Source organism: Schistocerca serialis, chromosome 2, assembly GCF_023864345.2.
Source record: "Schistocerca serialis cubense isolate TAMUIC-IGC-003099 chromosome 2, iqSchSeri2.2, whole genome shotgun sequence".
Lineage (NCBI taxonomy): Eukaryota > Metazoa > Arthropoda > Insecta > Orthoptera > Acrididae > Schistocerca > Schistocerca serialis.
Window position 1 is genome coordinate 714,483,746 of NC_064639.1, and position 23,458 is coordinate 714,507,203.

The 23,458-nt window shown below is 39.2% G+C and overlaps 1 protein-coding gene across 3 annotated transcripts in view; it reads left to right on the forward strand.

The window, feature by feature from the left end:
• The window catches only part of LOC126457899 (protein brunelleschi), a 245,512-nt gene that overhangs the window by 208,561 nt on the left and 13,493 nt on the right, over window positions 1-23,458 (forward strand). For all 3 annotated transcript variants that reach the window (XM_050094572.1, XM_050094573.1, XM_050094571.1), the window contains one exon: window positions 6,429-6,585. In XM_050094572.1, the coding sequence (XP_049950529.1) occupies window positions 6,429-6,585 (157 nt within the window). The remainder of the gene's footprint in view (window positions 1-6,428; window positions 6,586-23,458) is intronic.

Consider the following 23,458-nt stretch of genomic DNA (forward strand, 5'->3'; position numbering starts at 1 on the left):
AATACCTGAAGATATAAGTACTGAAGGACATAGCTGGTACTTAGAAATCGGTCAAAAACTTATTCAACAGACTTTAATAATGGAGACTGCAGCTTCTCAACTGGTCATCAAACTGCAGACAGAGACATTGCTTGAGGAAAGAAACTGGGCAAGTTGCTGCAGTTGATACATGTTAGAGAGAATCAGTGGTCAGTTCCATGTCAGATTATTCAGATTTAGGTTTTCTTTCAGTTCTCCAACTTGCTTAAAGAAAATGTTAGAATGGTTCTGTTTCCAGGGACACAACCAATTTCCTTCCTCATATTTCCCTAATCTGAGCTTGTGTTCTATCATTGATGATCTCGTCATGGACAGGATGCTAAACTCCAATCCTGCCTCCTCCTTTCTTTACTGGCAGAATATGAGAGAGACTGAGTGGCACAGTGACATGGACATTTGAGAATGTTGTATCATGCAGGGATGTAATAAATGAAAAAAAGTTTCAAGTGGAATGAGAGAGAGATTTTGGGGTCAATCTCTAAAATAGTTCACATTAATGGTGGCTTTACACCACAGTATAAGGCTCCACATGAAGAACCCAATTTACTATTTTAAATGCTATCAGTTCACCCACATGTCATTGATATCGAAGGAAAAGACAGATGGTGGACAATGCGGTCTAGCCATTCACATAGTAACTGTTTCTCTCTGCAAGCTTGTGCCAATTACTCTGTGAACTATCATCTCTGAAACAATGTATATCCTGAACAGAGAAATTTATGGGAACTTGAAGATATGAGAATGATATTATGAGCTGAAGCAAAAAATTCTGTAAGGCAATATAACATTTTTGATTGCCAACAAAATTTGTTGTGGCACTTGGTCAGATTGATGCATTATTGTAAATGTAGACTAACTGCAATTTTCATTTGTTATCAAACCTGATACCGTATTTACTCAAATCTAAGCTGGACTTTTTTCCAGTTTTTGTAATCCAAAAAACCACCTGCGGCTTAGAATAGAGTGCAAAGTAAGCGGAAGTTCTGAAAAATGTTGGTAGGTGCCGCCACAACTAACTTCTGCCATCGAATATATATAGCACTACACAGGCATGCTTTGCAGACACAAAGATAAATACTGGCACCAAAACCTCTGCGTCAGTGAATATATTTAAAAAAAAAAGGGGTGGGGTGGGTGGGGTGGAAGACGAGCTTTTTTTCCTCAGCCCCGAGTTTTGACCACTGCATTTTCATACATTATCCATCGAAGTAAATACAAATTCCATATTGTTCATCTTTGAATGTTGCAGCGTTTCAATGTACTACGAAAATCCGACTGGCAAGACTGTTAGGCATGTTTGTCAATATGGCCAACTCTACGTCCTGAATTTTTTCCTACCTGTGAGAAGAGATGGTTGCTAATAGGAACCTTTATGAATTGTGAATCACATGCAGTATTCTCTTCACCATAAGAATAATATGAATATAAACATTTTGCCACGTATTCTTTCATGTTTGCTGCTATCTCATTTAAATTCTGTCTGCCTAATAAACTATGAAACTAGAGTGAGACAACAGCAAACGCGGAAGAATATACATATCATGTCATGTTTATATTCGTATTATTCTTATACGTAATAGTGATATAGTCAGAAATGAAGCATGGCAATTGACTAGATTTTTAAATCTAAGATGACTCTAATTTCTGTGCAGAATGTAATGTACTAAAGAGGCGTCTGCAAAGATCTCCAAATGGAGAAAAATTTTCGCTAAACTCTCGTTCAGAACATCTTCTATCATACACAGTCTATTATTTGGTTCTTGTTGATCATTACCAAAGAAAGCAGCAGTGTAAGTAACAACAAATAGCAGTCTCTTGCCATTGTTTTGCTAATGAGATGATTCCTCTCCCTTTTGTGTGTGTGTGTGTGTGTGTGTGTGTGTGTGTGTGTGTGTGTGTGTGTGTGTGTGTAAGCGGCGGTAGTGCGCACAAAAGCAAGCCATGCCGCGAGCGGCGACAGGCCGTATACACTCATTATCAGAATGCGACAAACAATGCATGACACAGTACAGTAATGCATCTTCAGCTTAGAGTAACATAAACACCTATAACAAAGAGAACGGCACTTATCAGAGCAAAGAAAAATAAGAAATCAATTCAAACCAGACGAAGCACGTGAAAAAGGAAGGGTACCCGTATAAATACGGACGGAGCGCCTGACACATAGCAAAGGCTACCTGGTAAAGCTTAACTGCTAAGCTTACGTCTCGAACCAAACTACTGTAGCTGTATCGTCATTCATTCGACCTAAATTGTGTCTCATATTACAATGGACCAACTTTGTTTCGATTTGGAGGTACAGCCTAAAACCTTTCTCTCCCCTTGAATTTCGAGTCTCAAATTTCAGGTGGGGCTTAGATTCAGGAAAATTTTTGTTTCCTTGATTTCGAGTCTCATTTTTCAGGGGCGGCTTAGATTTGAGTGCGGCTTAGATTCGAGTAAATACGGTACCTATTCATGTCAACTAGCAAATCCTCAGGTAGTAACATCACTGAGCTTGCCAAACATTTCCAACAGATAGATAAAGAGAAATTCATCATTATGCGCACAGTTGCACAGTTTCAACTATTACTATTGAAAGGCATGTGGAGATAAAAAGCCAGAGACCTGGGAGAATGGGCCCAAAGCCATCACATTCTGCAATACTCATTTGGTCTGAAATATGATAACCCTGCTTAGATACTACAGATCAACTACATAAATCACACAACCATCCTTCCCTAACCTTAACGGGAAGCAAAGAGGGAGAGTAAGCAATTGTGACATTGATACTCTGTTCCTGATGTTGAAATGTGACGGAAAATGTTTGCCATTAATGCATAGTTGTTGGGACTTCTACCACATCAGTTATGTTTTTGGTTGATGTTAGACAAGATTGTAAACATTCAGACATCACATGTCTATATCTCTCACATTACAAAGTTCGAAACTAAGAGCTTATCTTACTTCTTCAGTCTTCTTCTCAACCCATCTATCTCAAAGACAGCTTTAACTCTTTCCTTGTGCACTTAGTCTGCTGTCCGCCATGTGCACATAACTTTCAAGTGGTGCATACATGTATGACTGTAGCAGTCTATCATTGTTGTTGAGAACAATTTAAACAGTGGAAAATACAGAATGGAATAAGGCAATATTATGAAAAGGATAGTTGCTGCTCACCATAAAGCAGAGATGCTGAGTCACAGCGCAAGACCAAAGTCTGTGTCTGATGAGGCCAGACTGTGAGCAGCAGTGCATGATAGGAGAAGAAATCTGGGTGCTGGGGGTAAGGAGGAGGCTGGGGCATGGCAGGGGCAGGGAGGGGGAGATATAGAAGGGTAGATGTGGGGGGGGGGGGGCGGTAAAGTATTGCTCGTGGGAACATAGAGCGACAAGGTGGGGAGAGGGTAGAGCACCCAAGTGCAGTTGAGAGGTTAGATGTTGGGTGGGGAGGGGCTGGGGGAGGAAGCAGAAAAGGAGAGAAGTAAAAAGACTGAGTCCTTGGTGGAATGGAGGGCTGTGTAGTGCTGTAATGAGAACAGGGAAGGGAATAAAGGGGTAAAGGAGAATAACTGATGAAAGTTGAGGACAGGAAGGTTATGGGCATCTGGGGCACATTGTAAGGAGAGTTCCCCCTGCACAATTCAGAAAAGCTGATGTTAGTGGGAAGGTTCTAGATGGCACAGGCTGTGAAGCAGTCATTGAAATTAAGAACATTGTGTTGGACAATGTGCTCAGCAACTGGGTGGTCCATCTGTTTCTTGGCCCCAGTTTGTTGGTGACCATTCATGAGGACACACAGCTTGTTGGTTGTCATGCCCACGTAGAATGCAGCACAGTGGTTGCAGCTTAGCTTTTAGATCACATAATTGGTTTCACAGATAGCCCTTTGATGGGAAACGTGATGCTTGTGACTGGATAGGGGTAGGTGGTGGTGGGAGGATGTATGGGATCCATATCTAGGTCAATTATGGGGATATGAGCCATCAGGCAAGGGATTTTCCCTGTCAGTTTTGTAAGTTGCTATAATTTCACTTTCAAGAAGAGTTGAAAGCAACCTCATTTCCTGCTTGCCCTGCCTCTTGAGAGCCAGAGTTTTATTTGTTGACATAAATTGACATCATCGGTTTTAAGTTTTTTTGATAAAGCAGACAGCTTTTCGTGATTTTTCCTTGTAGTACTACAAGCATTAGTTACTCTGTCGTGCATATAAGAAAGTAATGCCAGGATAATATACTAACTGACAATGTACAGTGTATGACTTTACCAAGGAAGTGCTCTAATAAAGGAAGAACAATGCTTCAAGGTATTCCAACACGTACCCAAAATCCATTCATTTCTTATGACTGTTGCTGCTCCCACATAAATAATAGTGTCAAGAATATATTCAGTTTCACAGTCACATGACACAAAAAACTTTGACAAATCTATGGTATTTGGATGGAATGTACTGTTTGAAGAGGACATAGCCTTTTTAGAAAATTAAACTTCCATCAGTGCACAAATTTTTAACATAATGGAAAGCATTTGGAAATGCTTTTCTTAGATGGCCCACAACTCACCTAATTGTCCAGATTTTGTCATCTCCAGGGTCCTCATTGTCATCAACAAAGTGTAACATTCTTTGTAACAGAAGATACTTCTCTTGGCATGATTTGTGTAAACATTGGAATAGACTGTACTGGATTGCTGGTCCAATAAGAGTTTATTTAATTTTTTCTCACTTAAAGCATCAGAAAATTTATGGTGAGGAAGCAATAAATTTTATTGCTTTTTGTGTTTTTCCAGTGTTCCAGTCTTGGATGTTTCACTGGCATTGTTGCAGACATGCTCATATTATAAGTTACATTACTTTACAGTTTCTTGACTAAAAAAAGAAACTTGAAAGCAGTCATATAAAGTAGATGAGTCATTTAAACAGAAAATTTTGCAGTCCAAATCAGTCTTTCCGTCTAAAATCATGTATTTTGTTTATTTTAGTATATTTGTCAGTCTCTTCTTTGATATCTGTGGTAAGCGATGGTACATCAAAATCTGGATCTGTATTTAGTGGCTCAGCATTTGCTGGTTCACTAATATTTTGAATATTTGTGAAGACTGATTCTTGAATCATTATCTATCCAACCATAATCGGCTGGATAGGGAATGATTACGTCCTTGTCTACACTTTCATTTAGAAGACCTAGCGTCTCATCTGCTGTAAACAGATGGTAACGTAGTGTAATTTTATTTGATAACACGTAACGTGCAGCACACAATCTAGGTAATTTTACAATACCAGTGATCTCTAAAGAGAATTAAACACCCAATAAATAGTTTGGGTAATTCTCAGTACTCCAACAATTGGGCCACATACTTGTGCAACAATCATCTCTGAATCGCTGGTTGGGTAATAGGTTTTATATGTAACTATACGATTGTAGCTGGAAACTGCTGTGGATATTTTTCATAGCAAGTTGCATCTATACACTGAGAGCATTGAAATGGTTAGCATATATATACATCTAGACCAGTGAAAGGTTTAATGAACAAATGTGTTATAGGGTCCATTTCAGCTAACAGGGATTGAGTGCTTGGTAGCGTCATTCTGTACCTGTATAATTCTGTCTACTGAGTGTGGAGCAAACCACATACTTCAGCCCTGCTTTTGCACAGTTATGCTCTTGTTCTGCTCTCTTGAACTTACAGGTATTGCTATGTGGGATGTGGTTGATTACTTACTCTTCTTGAGATCACTTCATGCATGCAGATTTAGATTTTCCCAAATAACTTAAGCAAATACCAGGGAGATTCTATCGAAAAGAACAATGCTAATTTTTCTTTGCCATCCTTGTCCTGTCTGAGTCAGTACTTTGTCTCTGCTGAGCTCATTGTCAAAAAGTTGCTGATCTTCATTCCTTGTTGCATCTGCCAGACATAGCAATGTCTGAGAAACAGTTGCCATAATGAATGCTTGGAAAGGGAAGCAGGATACAATAAAGCAAACTGGCCGCTTTTAATATTAATATAACATCCTTGAGTAAGTATATGATTCACTGTGACGCTATTTTGTAGTTATCAGGATACCTCCAAAAACAGCTGATTCTGTGATTAGAGAAAAGAGATGGGTCTATCACTAGCGGAGAAAGAATGTCGCACTTTCTGTCACAGTTTTACAGTAACTGTTTAGAGAGAGAGAGAGATTACATAATCAGTATTAGTAACATTGTGATGCAAAACATCGCTTCCCATTTCTCTGATATGATGGAAAACCATAAGAGATCCAGTTCATGCACACTACAAGTAAGTAAATGTAATTTAAAATTTTGTAGCGTGTTGTTGGAGGATTGTTCGTATTAGACAATACCCTTCGTATTAGACAATACCCTCCCAGCAATATACAGACTTGCATTTTTTCCCTCTCTTTTCAGGAGTGCACAGTTTTATTTAGTTCTTGACGTGGCGAACAGCACAGGATATGAAATGGAATTGCAGTATACGTCTTCAAAATGTATACTCATAGAAGCTAGTGAATCTTGTAGGATACCCGTACCTGTCAACCGTTGCCCTCTTTCAAAACTTGCTAAGGTCTGTATGCTTTTGCAATGATTTATGTTCATATTTTATTTGTAATATATGAACAAGTCTATTAAAGTAAATTATCTTTTATTGAACTGTATTGTATTTACTCATGCACAAAACATTATTGTTTTTTCACCATGTTACTTACTTTTACTGTTCCTGAACAACTTCCCATGTTACTAGAGGAAATAGTTTCCATGTGAAAAAAATGAGAGCCCTTTTGTGAATTGGTCAGACACAAGTAGTCTGAATGTGGTGTAGAGCATTTAGTATTAACGTTTTAGTCCAATCCACCATTCTACAGAATAGAATTTCATGAGTAAGACATTGTACATAAAACTGGCTGCCAAAAAGCTTACAGATGAGTATGACGAGAGTATAGTTGTAGGTATTTTGCTATTGTTCCTGAATAAAATATAACAAAATATCTTTTAAGAATAGTTTTTGTGTGATGCATGTTTCTGGCAAGCAGCATAGATGATCCAAAATGCCTGATTCTTTAGTATTTAGAAGGCTTAATGATTTTTTTCCTTAAATAACAAATTGTTAAGCCATTTTGTTTTTAGGTTTCCCTTTCCCCCACTCCCTCTCATGGTGAGACATCTTTTGCATTGTGGCATGATCATCTTAATTGTACTAATCAACTGACACTTGCTGTGAGTGATTACAAATAACACTGCGAAAAACTGTTGATGGAAATTTTATAAAGGGCTAGCTCACTCTTGGTATCAATCACAACCTAATCAGTTACATGTATGCCTGTCTAAGATCCATCAGCAAACAAACACTATACCATGAGAGTCCCCAACCAACATAATACTGATATACATTAGGAAGTGAAATTTAATGTTCAGAAGCATATTTATTCACAATTAGTCAAAAAATGGCTCTGAGCACTATGGCACTCAACTGCTGAGGTCATTAGTCCCCTAGAACTTAGAACTAGTTAAACCTAACTAACCTAAGGACAACACAAACATCCATGCCCGAGGCAGGATTCGAACCTGCGACCGTAGCGATCTTGCGGTTCCAGACTGCAGCGCCTTTAACCGCACGGTACAATTAGTCATCAAGGGCTATTCCATGTGGTGTGCTTCTCGTAGCTCTGTCAGGTCACTTTGCATTACTTGCAGCTGTTGCTCGCCCAATTTCATGTACTTCCTCATCTCTGCTCATGTCAATATTTAATTAAGGTACTAACGCCTCCTTCACCCACCCCTCTCCTTTAACCAACCCTTAAAAGTAAAGTCTAGGACGCTCATCCCACAAATGGGGTCCTGCCCTGACTGCAGGTAGAGTGCATCCTTTTGTTCATGGCAGCACTAGGAGAAGGTGGAGGGTGGAGAGCCCTCACCCAGGCCACCTTTCATCCCCCAGGAAAGACCCACACTACTCAGTCTGATAGCAAACAGAGCAGACCTGTGACCATCCTGGAGGGACTGGAACAAGGAAAGATCCCTGCTGCTACCTGAGATTGAATGTGGGACCCCTGGAGCTGTATCTACTGCTCTTACCTCCTAGATCACCCCAGCCATCTTCACCAACTCTAGCAATTGCAAATATCCTAGTGATATCTGAAACATCATCAGACTGGTAATGCCTCCAGAGGCTCCTGTACTTTAGAAGCTGGTGTCTTTTTGTCTGCACTGTGTAGGTCAAATGTCGCTGAGGATGGTGTGAGGAACTGAAGTCAGTGTTGTCTGGGGTGATGTGATGGACCATCTCTATCAGTATCTGCCTATCATCCTGTAGTTCCTCTAATTGTGGTGTAAGCAGTGCAGAGCAGTTTTGGTGGAAATAGTAGCAGTGAATATGCCAGGGAGTTTTAATACTTGTGCCTCAGGGCATAACTGATGTGGCAGCAGTAATAATGGTGCCGTGCCTACGCACATAGGCATCCTGCACCTGCGCCAGCACCTGCTTCAACCACAACTGATTATAGCAGCCATTGAGCTACCTCTCCTCAGCCATAGCAGAAAACATATATTAGCATTACTGGTCTATAGTAGTGCCAGAAATTCACCTTGTGTGTGTCTGAAAGTGGACATCCAGACTTGGGAGAAGCCACTATTGGTGGAGGCTGGTGGAATTGCTCCAGCAGCCACCTGTCATATGCATGCAACATTTGTGATGAGCTGCAATCGTATTGGAATAATAGTTGGTCAAAAATTCATGAAGACTGTCTTTGTGGACATGTTGGAACAATATTTGGTCAAATAATTCATGAGGACTGTCTCAGTTGGTTCTGCCTCTGCAGCATACTGCATTTGTACCTTAAACATCTTCGCCAACTGCTCAACCCTTGCATTTGAAATGAGGATGGTGGTGATGTGCTATATTACATTTCTGTGACAAAAAAGACTTGAATTGTGAGGAAATTAATTTCCAACAGTTATAAACTATGTGCACAGCATGCCCTCAATAGCTCTCACTGTGATGGAATTATGCTCATGACATATGAAAAACTGGAAAATGCATCCACCGCAATCCCGTATGTTGTGTGTGGACAAGTTTCCACAGGATCTTCTATTAGGCCATTGTAAGTATTGTATTGAAGTGCAAATTGGTTTACATAGAGAACCCAGCATCAGAAGTCGCCCTCATTCAGCCAATGGCCTTTTCAGAGAGGGTGGAGGAATGGACAGAAGTTTAGGGCACTCTCTTGCCATGGAGTGGAAAACTGCCTCTAAAGGTGGAAGAATCAGCAGTAATCAATGGCATGAGGATGGAAAAGGCAATGGAAACCACTGCATTTAAGACACGTAATGTGTATCCACAGGACATGTGGCTTGTAATTGATGATCTGTCCATTGGCAAGAGATTCTAGATTAGCCCCCATTTGGATCTCCGGGAGGGGATTATGAGAAAAAGATGGAATAATCATAGATAGGATAATGTGCTACAAGTTTGGATGTGGAACGCCAGAAGTTTGGACAAGGTAGGGAAGCTAGAAAAGCTGAAAAGGGAAATACTAAGGCTCAGTCTATATACATATAGTGGGGGTCATTGAAGTAAAATGGAAAGAAGACAAGAATTTCTGGTCAGATGAGTATGGGCTAACATCAACAGCAGCAGAAAATGGTGTAGCAGGAGTAGGATTCCTTAGGAATAGGAATGCAGGGACGACAGTGCATTACTGTGAACAGTTCAGTGATAATGTTGTTCTTATCAGATTTGACAGCAAACCAACACTGACAGTAATAGTTCAGGTATACGTGCCAACACTGCAAGCCAAAGATGAAGAGATAGATAGAGATAGAGATACTTAGAGAGAGAGAGAGAGAGAGAGAGAGAGAGAGAGAGAGAGAGAATATGAGGGTAATTCAGTATGTAACGGCAGATAATAGTCATGGGGAGCTGGAATGCAGTTGAAGGGCAAGGAGTGTAGAAGAAAGGGTTATGGGAGAATATAGGTCTGGTACTAGGAATGAGAGAGAGGAAGGACTAATTGAGAACTTCAGTGAATTTGAGCTAGTAGTAGCAGTGTCCAAAAATCACAAGAGGAAGAGGTATACTTGGAAAGGGCCAGGAAATATGGGACGATTTCAGTTAGATTAGATGGTCAGGTAGAGATTCCAAAATCAGATACCTAGGAACGGATACAGACTCAGATCAGAATTTTGTAGTGATAAAGTGTAAGCTGAAGTTTAAGAGACTAATTAGGAAGAATCAGTGCACAAACAAGTGGGATATGGAAGTACTAAGAAATGAAGAAATACACCTGAAGTTCTCTAAGGCTGTCAAAATTACAGTAAGGAATAGTCAGTAGACAGTTCAGATGAAGAGGAATGACCATCTCTAAAAAGGGCAAACACAGAAGTAGGAAGGATAAACATAGGTACAAAGAAGGTAACTTGTGAAGAAACTGTGGGGAACAGAAGAAACACTTCAGCTGATCGATGAAAGAAGGAAGTACAAAATGTTCAGAGAAATTGAGGAATACATAAATACAAATCGGGTAGGAATGAAGTAAATTGGAAGTGCTGGGAAACTGAGACATAATAACTGCATGAAACATGTGAAGAAATTGAAAAAGAAATGATTGTCGGAAGAACTGACACAGCATATAAAAATTTGAAGCAACCTTTGGTGAAAATAAAAGCAAGGGTGATAACATTAAGAGTGTATGCAGAGGAGAGAGCAGTAGGTGGAAAGAGTACATTGAAGGCCTCTGTGAAGGGGAAGACGACTGATAGAAGAAGAATCAGGAGTTGATGTAGAAGAGAGGATCCAGTATTAGGATCAGAATTTAAGAGCTTTGGATGACTTAAGTTCAATAAGACAGAAGGGATGTATAACATTCCATCAGAATTTCTAAAATCATCAAGGGAAGTGGCAACAAAACAACTGTTCTTGTTGGTGTATAGAATCTATGAGTCTGGTGATACACCATCTGACTTTTGGGAAAACGTCATGCACATAAGTCTGAAGATTGCAAGAGCCAAAAAGTGTGTCAATTGTCATGCAATCTACATCTACATCTGTACTTTGCAAACCACTGTGAGGCGCATGGCAGAGGGTGTGTCCCATTGCACCAGTTATTAGGGTTTCTTCTTCCATTTACGTATGGAGTGCGGGAAGAATGATTGTTTGAATGCTCTGTGCATGCAGTAATTATTCTAATCTTATCCTCCAGATCCCTATGTGAGCAATACATAGGGGGTTGTAGTGTATCCCTAGAGCAATTATTTAAAGCTTGTTCTTGAAACTTTAATAGACTTACTTGGTATAGTTTATATTTGTCTTTAAGAGCCTGCCAGTTCAGTTCTTTCAGTATTGCTGTGACACTCTCCCATGGTTTAAACAAACCTGTGACTATTCATGCTGCTCTTCTTTGTATATGTTCAATATTATCTGTTAGTCGTACCTGGTATGGGTCCCACACATTTAAGCAGTGTTCTACGATGGGTTGCGTGAGTGATTTGTAAGCAATCTTTTGTAGACTGATTGGACTTCACCAGTATTCTACCAATAAACAAAGTTTATCACTTGCTTTATCCACAATTGAACCTATGTGATCATTCCATTTCAAATCCCTACAAAGTGTTACACCCAGGTGCTTGTATGAGTTGGTCAATTCCAACAGTGACTCATTGATATTATAATCATAGAATACTGTGTTTCTTCATTTTGTGAAGTGCAAAATTTTACATTTCTAAACATTTAGATCAAGTTACCAATCTCTGCACCACATTGAATACTTGTCTGACGGGATATTTATGCAGTTTCTCTCAGATAATACTTCATTATAGATAACTGCATCATCTGCAAAAATCCTGATTTTACTGTTAATATTGTTTGCAAGGTCATTAATATACAACATGAATAGCAAGGGTCCCAACCCATTTCCCTGGGGCACACCAGAAGTTACTTCTACATGTGACGATGACTCTCCATCCACGATAACATGCTGTATCCTCCATACCAAGAAGTTCTCAGTCCAGTCTCAAATTTCATTTAATACTCCATATGATCGTATTTTTGACAATAAGTGTAGGTGTGGTACTGAATCATATGCTTTTTGGAAATCAAGAAATGCCACATCTATCTGGTTGCCTTGATCCAAAGCTTTCAGTATGTCACGTGACGATCTTAACAGTTCATGCATCCAAGTTTCTGACAAGAATAATACACACATGAATGTAAAAGAAAACTGAGGATCTGTTAGATGACAAACATTTTGGTTTTAGGAAAGGTAAATGCATCAGAGAGGCAGTTCTGATGTTGCCGGTGATAATGGAAGCAGGCCTAAAGAAGATCAATAATAATTCATAGGATTCGTCAGCCTGGAAAAAGCATTTGACAATGTAAAACGGTGCAAGATCTTTGATATTCTGAGAAAAATAGGGTCCGCTACAAGGAAATACAGGTATTATACAATATGTATAAGAGCTAAGACAGAACAATAAGATCGGAAGAGCAAGAACGAAGTGCTCTGATTAAAAAGGGTGTAAGTGAGGGATGTAGTCTTTCACTCTTATTGTTCAATCTGTACATTGAAGAAGCAGTGACGGAAAGAAAAGAATGGTTCAAGAGAGGGATTAAAATTCAAGGTAAAAGCATATCAATGATAAGATTCGCTGATGACAGTGATATCCTGAGTGGGAGTGGAGAAAAATTACAGGATCTGATGAATGGAGTGAACGGTCTGATGAGTGCAGAATATGAAATGAGAGTAAATTGAAGAAAGATGAAAGTAATGAGAAGTAGCAGAAATGAGACTAGTGAGAAACTAACATCAGGATTGGTTATCACAAAGCAGATGAAGTTTAGGAATTCAGCTACCTAGTTAGAAAAATTAGCCCATGATAGAAAAGCAAGAAGAACATAAAAAGCAAATCAACACTGGCAAAAGGTCATTCCTGGCCAAGAAAAGTCTACTAGCATCAAATATAGTCCTCAGTCTGAGGAAGAAGTTTTTGAGAATGGACAGTGGGAAAAACGGAAAAGAAGAGAATCAAAGCATTTGAGATGTGATGCTACAGAAGAATATTGAAAATCAGGTGGATTGATAAGGTAAGAAATGAGGAAGTTCTCAGGAGAATTGGCGAGGAAAGGACTATATGGGAAACACTAACAAGAAGAAACAACAGAGTGATAGGATGTGTGTTAAGACATCAGGGAATAACTTCCATTAGAATGAGGAAAAGGGTGATAGGATGTGTTAAGAATGGCTCTGAGCACTACGGGACTTAACATCTGAGGTCATCAGTCCCCTAGAACTTAGAACTACTTAAACCTAACTAACCTAAGGACATCACAACCATCCATGCCCAAGGCAGGATTCGAACTTGTGACCGTAGCGGTCGCGCGGTTCCAGACTGAAGCACCTAGAACCGCTCAGCCACACCGGCTGGTGGGTATTAAGATATCGGGGAATAACCTCCATGGTACTGGAGGGAACTATAGAGCGTAGAAACTGTAGAGGAAAACAGAGATTGGAATACATCCCACAAATAACTGAGGACATAGGTTGCAAGTGCTATGCCAAGATAAGAGGTTGGCACTGGAGAGGAATTGTTGGTGAGCCACAGCAAACTAATCTGAAGACTGAAGACTCAAAAATGGAAGCAGGCAGAGAGCTAAATCATGGATAGGAGAATCCACATATAATTGGCTGAAATTCCATTTTTACATTCAAAATATCAGTGCTAGCTAAGTCTCTTCAAATTCACTACCATAGTTGAGAGCCCTTCTTACATAACTGAATGGTCACCAGATGCCACTTGGTATGAAAAAAGAATGGTTGGACAATAAACTATGTATCTCTTCATTGGATATACTGCTATAATCTGCCACAGAGGCAAACTTGCAAATCAGTTCATAGATCACAACAATAGAAAACAACAAATATGTACATTATAAAATAAGGTAATAATTTTGCTGCTCCAACCTGGTGAGGATATTAAAACATCTTTTTATGAAGTTGTGTGTCAATGAGTAGGCCTATCAGTTCTCAACACTGTTAGTTATCTATGGTAGACTTACTTAGACATACTGATAAAAGTTCATACATACTTAAAAAATAAATGCTTTTAGTTTTTAAACTCTCACCATTTTTCATCTGTACGCTATATATTATTCACCTCCACAACTGGCATTTTTAATGCATGCTTGTGTAGTGATATTTTACTGGTAGGTAGCTGCATCAAATCTGGATGAAAAAAATTTCATCAGCAGTATTTACCTGCCAAATAGTGGAGATGCTTAGTTAAAATTAATGATCACCAGGCGTTATCCCAGTGTCCTGGACTAAATTCCAAAATTTGGACCAAGGCCGGGAATTATACCCAGAACTCCTGCTTACTAGACAGGTGTGTTACCACTAAATAACCTTGCCACAGCAGTCCACACAACTGCATGGATTACTCTGTCATGCCTCCATCCTTAACCCAAATTCTCACTGTTGCCCCAGTCTACTTTAAATTCTCCCTTACATGAACAAAAAACATCAAATTTTCACTTGCTGCTTACATCAATATACATAAAATCATACCTGTATGAGACCCATAAAGTCTCTGACATTGTATTTTTTTCATTTGTTAATTCCAAAGCTTGGCTGTACTGTCCATGGAGTGAGAGCTTATGACATTTCTAATGAGAATCTGCCTGTCAGTTTGTTGTTTCCTTAAGTGCTACTCAAGAGTGGTAGGCTATGTGTCAGTGTGGGATTTCATTCTTTCCTCTAATATTCATGGAGAACATAACTGGACACTGCACTGTACATGCACTCATAAGAATTATAGTTAAGCCATCTCACATGCAAGTTGCCCAAGTGGCTTCAACTAGAAAGGCTTGCACAAGAAAGGAAAACATATATCTGGTTTTTAGTGTAAAGAGCTAATTACACACCTGAAACATCTAAAAGCATGATTTTAAAACGTGAGACATGTCACAGGGGATCAAGTATTCAGATTTTAACACATCATACATCCTATGTATCATAATCAGCTACTGGCAATATTAGGAAAAGGATAGATTGCTACTCACCGTAAAGATTACCCACTGGTTTGCAGACATCCACAATGAAAAGACTGTTACGCATTATAGCTTTCAGCCAAAGCATTCTTCAGAAAAAAAAAAAAAAAAAAACTACGTACCCATCACACAAGCAAGCACACTTAATGCACTCATGAACACTACCACTGGCAGCCCCAGCTGGAATGCAATTGTCATGTGAGTAGCAACATGAAGTGGGGCATGGAAGGGGTGGGATAGCAGATTACATGTGGGAGGAGAGAAGAGTGCTGCCTGGCAGGTGGCAGGCCATGCAGGGAGTAGATCATGGCCTGACTGCCAGACACAGCCTCAGGAGGTGGGGGTGTGAGGCAAGAAGTGGAGAGTGAAAAGGAGAGAAGCAGGGAAGGGAAAGGATGGGAGGCAGCATTGGCAGAGGGTGGCACAAAGTGAGAGTGGAGGATCTAAAGAGGGAGGAAGTGATAAGAAAGAGGAGGCAGAAACTATTGAATGGAAGGTTTGGGGTCAGTAAGTTACTTTAGATTGAGGCTGGGATAATTTTGGGAGCAGAGAATGTGTTGTAAGGATAACCCTCTTCTGCAGAAATCGAAAAAGCTGGTGGAGACGGAAGGATCCAGAAGGCCCAGGTTGTGAAGTAGCCATTGAAATCAAGCAAGCTATGTTCAGCAGCATGTTGTGCCACAGAGTGGTCCACTTTGCTCTTGGCTACAATTTGGCAGTGGTCCTTCAACCAGGTGGACTGCTGGTTCGTAGTCATACCAATGAAAAAAGCTGTGCAATGTTCAAACAAATTTCGGGCTTGCAGCCGGTCGTCGTTCAATACTTCGCACGATATTTCAACTGGGCACTTGCCAGTCATCTTCAGGTGAGCCGTCGCAGTCTGCGACGGCTCACCTGAAGATGACTGGCAGGTGCCCAGTTGAAATATCATGCGAAGTATTGAACGACGACCGGCTGCAAGCCCGAAATTTGTTTGAACAGTCAATTCGCCGGGAAAATTGTAAAATTCACAAGCTGTGCAATGGTTGCAGTAGTACTGGTACACGACATAGCTGCTTTCACGAGTGGCCCGGCATTTTATGGGGCAAGGTAAGCCTGTGACAAGATTGGAATTCCTGGGTGGGTGAAAGAGACTGGGAGTGGCAGAGAGATGGACCCAGATGTTCTGGAGATTAGATTAGATTCAGTTTTTGTTCCATAAACCCAAAAAATGAGATGATTCTCGTGGGTATGGAACATGTCAGAAAGTATAACATAAAAACATAAAACATTTGAATATAATACATTACTAGCCTGATCATTTGTCAAGAGATAGTCGAAATGTGTTAAGACACTGCAGTAAACTGGAACAGCTAATATTTACAGAATTAGCACACTGTCATAATGAAACACTGTTATGCGCTATTAATGTATTTATCATACAGAAAATACCTAATCTTGACTGTTGTGATCAAGTGTTGTCAAAACTGAAATCTAACAGATATTTTTACTTAAGCTTTCTTAACAGTCTCTGTTAAGATATTCATCTATGGAGTAGGAGTTGCATATCAAAAAGTCTTTCAAACTCTGTTTAAACCGTGCTTTATCTGAAAACAAGTTTTTATTGGTTGCTGGCAATTTATTGAAAATGTGTGTTCCTGAATATTGGACCCCCTTTTTTGGACCAGGGTAAGTGATTTTAGGTCTTTATGTAGATTGTTCTTATTCCTAGTATTGATACTATGTATTGAGCTATTGGTTGGAAATAGAGATGTATTACTTGCAACAAATTTCATTAAGGAATAAATATACTGATAAGCAGTGGTTAGAATACAAAGTTCTTTGAACAGGTTTCTACAAGAGGTTCTTGAATTTGTACCACAAATGATTCTTATCACACACTTTTGCACCCTAAAACCTTTTGCTCGGTTTGATGAGTTGCCCCAGTATCTGATCCCATATGACATAATAGAATGAAAGTAAGCAAAGTATGCAAGTGTTTTTATATTTATATCTCCTACATCTGACATCATTCTCACGGCACATACAGACTTGTTTAGGTGGTTAAGCAATTCTTCGGTATGCCCTTCCCAACTGAATTTATTATCGAATTGTAATCCCAGAAATTTAACACTGTCAACCTCTTCAATCTGCATGTCTTCATATGTTATACTCATGCTGGACGGAAATCTCTTACAGGTTCTGAACTGCATATAGTGGGTCTTCTCAAAGTTTAATGACAGTGAATTAGCTTTAAACCACTTATTAATGTCAGTGAAAATTTGATTAGCAGCTATTTCTAAATCTGTACGTGACTTGCTACTTATTGCAATGTTTGTATCGTCTGCAAACAAAACAAACTTAGCATCTGGCAATGTAACAGATGAAAGGTCATTAACGTACACAAGGAAAAGCAATTTACCCAAGATGGAACCTTGAGGAACACCACATGTAATTAGTTCCCAGTCTGATGAAGACTGACTGCTTACTGCACAGGTATTTTGCAATGACACCCTCTGTTTCCTGTTAGATAGATAAGACTCAAACCATTTTGCAGCACTGATGGTGCATAATAATCTAATTTACTTAAGAGAGTGCTGTGGTTCATACAGACAAAGGCTTTTGACAGGTCACAGAAAATGCCAGTAGCCTGTAATTTATTATCAAATGAATTAGGTACATTCTCACAGTAAGTGTAAATAGCTTTCTCTGTATCAGAACCCTTAAGAAATCCTAACTGTGACTTGGACAATATATTATTTGCAGTCAAATGCTTAAGGAGACACTTGAACACAACCTTTTCAAATATTTTTGAGAAAGCTGGCAAAAGTGAAATTGGTCAATAGTTTGATGGTATCTCTTTATCCTCCTCCTTGTAAAGAGGCTTAACTTCAGCATATTTTAGCCAGTCTGGAAATGTTCTGCTGATAAGAGATTGATTACACAAATAACTTAAGATAGAACTAACTCGCATGAGCACTCTTTGATTAACTTTGTTGATATGTTATCATACCCACTGGAATACTTAGATTTTAAGGATTTTATGATGGATGCTACTTCTTAGGGAGACGCGAGTGTCATTTCCATTTTACTGAAGTTATGTTTAAAGACTGGTCTCAGATACTACATTGCACTGTTCACCGAACCTGTAAAACCCCAAGCTGTCAGTAACAGAAATGAAGTACTTGTTTAAGAGGTTTGCAACACTACATGTACTTGTTACCAAAGTCTCGTTTATTTTAGTTCCTCTTCCTTTTAGGCCCCACCTGTCTCTGTCTTCACAATATCCCATACAGTTTTTATTTTGTTATCTGATGTAATTATCTTTTTGTCATAATAAAGCTGTTTCAATTTCTGGATTACTTGCTTCAATATTTTGCAGCATTCTTTGTAATACATTACAATCCTAACATCAGAGCTGTTCCTCGATAGTATATAAAGTATCCTTTTTGTCGTACATGATATCTTTATTCCTTGTATAATCCCCAGTTTTTTTTTTTTTACTTCTGTGTGATGTGAATTACCTTTAGGGGAAAACAATTTTCAAAAGTGGAGGCAACTTTATTAGTGAATGCTTTGTATTTTCCATTTGAGTCAAACGTATTGTAAACATCTATCCAGTTCATGTCTTTGAGCAATTTCCTGAATTTCTCAATTTTTGGCTTATTTATTACCCTCCTGTACTCAGATTTAATAGATTTTTTTTTATCCTGTCAAGTTTCTACATTTAACACAAGATGCTGCATGTCATGATCAGATAGCCAATTTACTATTTTCCTTAGATTTGTCTACAAAGATATTATCAATAGCAGTCTTAGAGCATTTACATATCCTAGTAGCAAAGTTCACAGTAGGAACTAAATTGAATGATAGTGTTACTGACTGCAACAATTGTTCACTGACAGAGCTTTTCAATAAATCCACATTAAAATCCCCAGCATTTCCTTGTTTTTTTATTAAGAGATGGGACAGCAGAGCTTCCAGATTTTTTATGAAGAGGTTGGAAGGATGATGGCACTCTGCTTTAGGAAGGGTGGGGAGGATCTTGGGTAGAATGTCCCTCATGACAGGACATGATGATAGCTAATGAAAACCCTGATGAAGGATGTGGCTTAGTAGTTCCATAGTTCCAGTCCGGGGTGGTACTGGATGCTGAAGGGTGCACTCTTTTGTAATTTGCTTGTGGGGGTGGCTGGAGGATTGCGGGGTGTGTAGGGAAATCTATTTGTGGACTAGTTCTGGGGGACTGTACCTGTCTGTGAAGGCTTTGGTGACACTTTCAGCGCAGTGGGAAAGGGAGTTCGTGTCACTGGAGAGATGCCTTCCCTGGTTGGCCAGGCTGTATGGTATGTATTTTGTGGTGTGGAAGGGATGGCTGTCAAAATGTAGGTACTGTTGGCAGGATTAATGTGGACAGATGTGTGTATGGAGGCATCAGAGAGGATGAGGTCAAATTTCAGGAAGATGATATGCTGGGTTGAGGATGACCAGGTGAAGTGGATGAGAAGACAGTGCTGAGATTGTGAAGGAATGAGGATAGAATGTCTTGGCCTTGAGTCCAGATCATAAAGATGTGAATGAGGCGAGAATTTTAGGGTTTGGGGAGACTAAGAAGGGTTCCTTTAGACTTCGCATGAAAATGTTGGCATAGGAGGGTGCTATCTGGGTGCCTACGGCTGTGCCGAGGATTTGTTTGTCTGGTGGTCCTATCAGGCCACAGTATAGCCTCTGCATTCCCTGCCAGACAGCACTCTTCTCCCTCCCCCCCCCCCCCTCCCTATACCCTGCTATCCCTCCCCCTTTCCTGCCCCACTCTCCCCACTCTCGAATGCATTTCATGTAACATTTGCATTCTGGTTGAAGCTGCTGGTAGTAGCGGTCACGTTTGTATAAGATGTCCTTGCTTGTGTGAATGTGTGTGTGTTTTCTTTCCTGAAGAGGGCTTTGGCTGAAAGCTATAATGTGTAACAATCTTTTGATTGTGGCTGTCCGCAGCTCATCGGGTAATCTTTATGGTAAGTAGCAATCTATCCTTTTCCTAATATTGTTGTTATTCCAACCTGGAGTTTCCATTGTTCGATAATCAGCTGTCATGTGTTTCTAATATATCATATTTTCCATGGCTTACCTACTCTGTGTATGTTGTAGGAAACTTGTGGGGACTAATAACATTTCAAAAGTTGATTAGTGTTAAATATATGGAATTAGATAAATGTAAGTTCTCATAAATGGATGCTGTATTGAATGGGATATGCATTTGATGAGAGATTTTAATCAGTAGGTTTAGGTACATCGTTATTTGTTGAAAGATTTTTAAAGATGCTGTGCTTCTGAGGTCCATTCCCTCAACTTAATGTTGTATTTCCCTGCTCATGATATTGATATTTCATGAGACAGTAAGGCATAAACAATTTAATTAACCTCTATTATCCTAAGAACATCATTGCTACCTTTTTCCAACTACCAATGAAATACAGCCTGCTTGATCAGTATGTATGTGGTGTCTGCATTCATACAGACTACAGAAATTCTCTATGGAAATTGTTATACTTGTTGTTGTCTTCAGTCCGAAAACTGGTTTAAGGCAGTTCTCCATGCTACTCAATCCTGTGCAAGCCTCTTCATCTCCAAATAACCACTGCAACTTACATGCTTCTTAATCTGCTTGTTTTGTATTCATCTCTTGGTCTCCATTTGCAATTTTTATGCCCCACACTTCTCTCCAGTACTAAATTGATAATCCCTTCATATGTCAGGTCAGAATATGTTCTTCCAACTGATACCTTTTTCTAGTCAGGTTGTGCCACAAATTTCTTTTCTCCCCATTTCTATTCAATACTTCCTCATTAGTTACATGATCTAACCATTCTTCTGTAGCACCACATTTCAAAAACTATTGTCTTCTTGTCCAAACTACTTATTGTCCATGTTTCACTTCCGTACACAGTTATGCTCCAGACAAATACTTTCAGAAAGACTTCCTAACATGTATATTTACATTCAATGTTACCAAATTTAACTTCTTCAGAAATTATTTTCTTGCCATTTTTATATCCGTCTGCTTCGGCCATCGTCAGTTACTTTGCTGCCCAAACAAAAAAAAATCTTGTCTACTACTTTGTGTCTCATTCCCTAATCTGATTTCCTCATCATCATCTGATTTAATACAACTACATCCCATTATTCTTGTTTTGCTCTTGTTGATGTTCACCTTATATCCTCCTTTCAAGACACTGCACATACCATTCAGTTGCTATTCCAGGTCATCAGCAATGTCATCAGCAAACCTCAACATTTTTATTTCTTCTCCCTGAACTTTATAACCTATTCCGAATCCCAATGTATGGATGAATAACATCAGGGATTGGCTGTAACCCTGTCTCAATCCCTTCTCAACCACTGCTCGCTTTCATGCCCCTTCATTCTTATAACTGCAAACTGGTTTCTGTTCAAGTTGTAAATAGCATTTTGACCTCTGTGTTTTACCCTTACTTCCTTCACAATTTCAAAGAGAGTATTCCAGACAACATTGTCAAATGCTTTCTCTAAGTCTAAAAATGTTATGAACATAGGTCCACCTTTCCTTAACTTATCTTCTAGGAGAAATCATAAGGTCAGAATTGCCTTGGGTGTTTCTTCATTTCTCTGGAATTCAGACTGATCTTCCCCTAGGTAGGTTTTTACCAGTTTTTCCATTCTTCTGTAAAAAATTCTTGTTAGGATTTTGCAACTTTCGCTTATTAAACTGATAGTCTGATATCACACTTTCAGCAGCTGCTTTCTTTGGAGTCGGAATTATCACATTCTTCTTGAAGTCTGTGGGTATTTCGTGTGTCTCATATTTCTTACATACCATATGGAATAGTTTTGTCATGGCTTGCTCTCCAAAGGCTGCCTGTAGTTGTGCCAAAATGTCGTCTTCTCATGCAGCCTTGTTTCAACTGAGGTCTTTCAGTGCTTTTCTTGCCATATCGTACCTCCCATCCCACCTTTGTGTACGTGCTGATCCATTTCTATAATATTGCCTTCAAGTTCAACACCCTTTTATGGACTCTGTATGTACTCCTTCCACCTTCGTCTTTTTTGCTTAGGACTGGTTTTCCTTCTGAGCTCTTGATATCCACATTGCTGCTTTTATTTTTTTCGAAGGCCTTTCAATTTTCCTGTAGGCAGCATCAGTCTTTCCCCTAGTGCTTCTAAAACATTACATTTGTCCTCCAGCCATTCCTGCTTAGCTCTTTTGCACTTTCTGTCAATCTCATTTTTGATTGTATTCCCTTTCACCTGGTTGATTTGCTGCAGTTTTATGTTTTCTCCTTTCACCAATTAAATTCAGCATCTCTTGTTATATCCAAGGATTTCTGCTAGGTGTTGTCTTTTTACCTATTTGATCCCCTGCTGCTTTCACTATTTCATAACTCAAAGCTACCAATTCATTTTCTACTGTATTCCTTTTCCCTGTTCTAGTCAGTCGTTGCCTAATGTTCTCTGATACACTCAATAACCTTTCCTTTCAGCTTATCCAGGTCCCATCTCCTTAATTTCGTACCTTTTTATAATTTCTTCAGTTTTAATCTACAGTTCATAACCAATAAATTGTGGTGAGAGTCCTCATCTGCATACAGAAATGTCTTAAAATATAAGATCTGGTTCCAAAATCTCTGTTTTACCATTATATAATCAATCTAAAAACCTTCTGGTATCCCCGTGTATACAACCATATACAACCTTCTTTCATGACTCTTAAACCAAGTGTTAGCAATGATTAAATTATGTTCTGTGCAATACTCTAGCATTTAGCTTCCTCTTTCTTTCCTTTCCCACATTTCATATTCACCTACAATTTTCCTTCCCTACTATTGAATTTCAGCTTCCCATCACGATTAAATTTTCATCCCCTTTAACTATCTGAATAATTTATTTTACCACGTCATACGTTTGTTCAATCTCTTCATTGTCTGTGGTGTTAGTTGGCATATAAACTCGTACTACTGTGGTGGGTGTTGACCTTTCTGGCTGTCTTGGCTACAATAATACATTCACTATATTTTTCATAACGGCTTACCTGCATTCCTATTTTCTTGTTCATTACCCTTGCATTACATTTTGTGTGTGTGTGTGTGTGTGTGTGTGTGTGTGTGTGTGTGTGTGTGTGTGTGTGTGTTTTGGGCGCATGTGCATATTGTCCTTTCTTGACAAAGGCCTTGTTGGCCAAAAGCTCATTTTTTGACAGTTTCTTTTTTGTTGTGCCTATCTGTGACTTAGCATCTCCGCTATATGGTGAGCAGCAGTTATTCTTTTCTTAATATTATTACATCCCATCCTCAATTTTCCAATGTTTGATTTGGCCTTGTTTGATTTTGTATCTATAACTCTATATTCACTTGACCAGAAGTCCTGTTCCTACTCCCACCAAACTTCA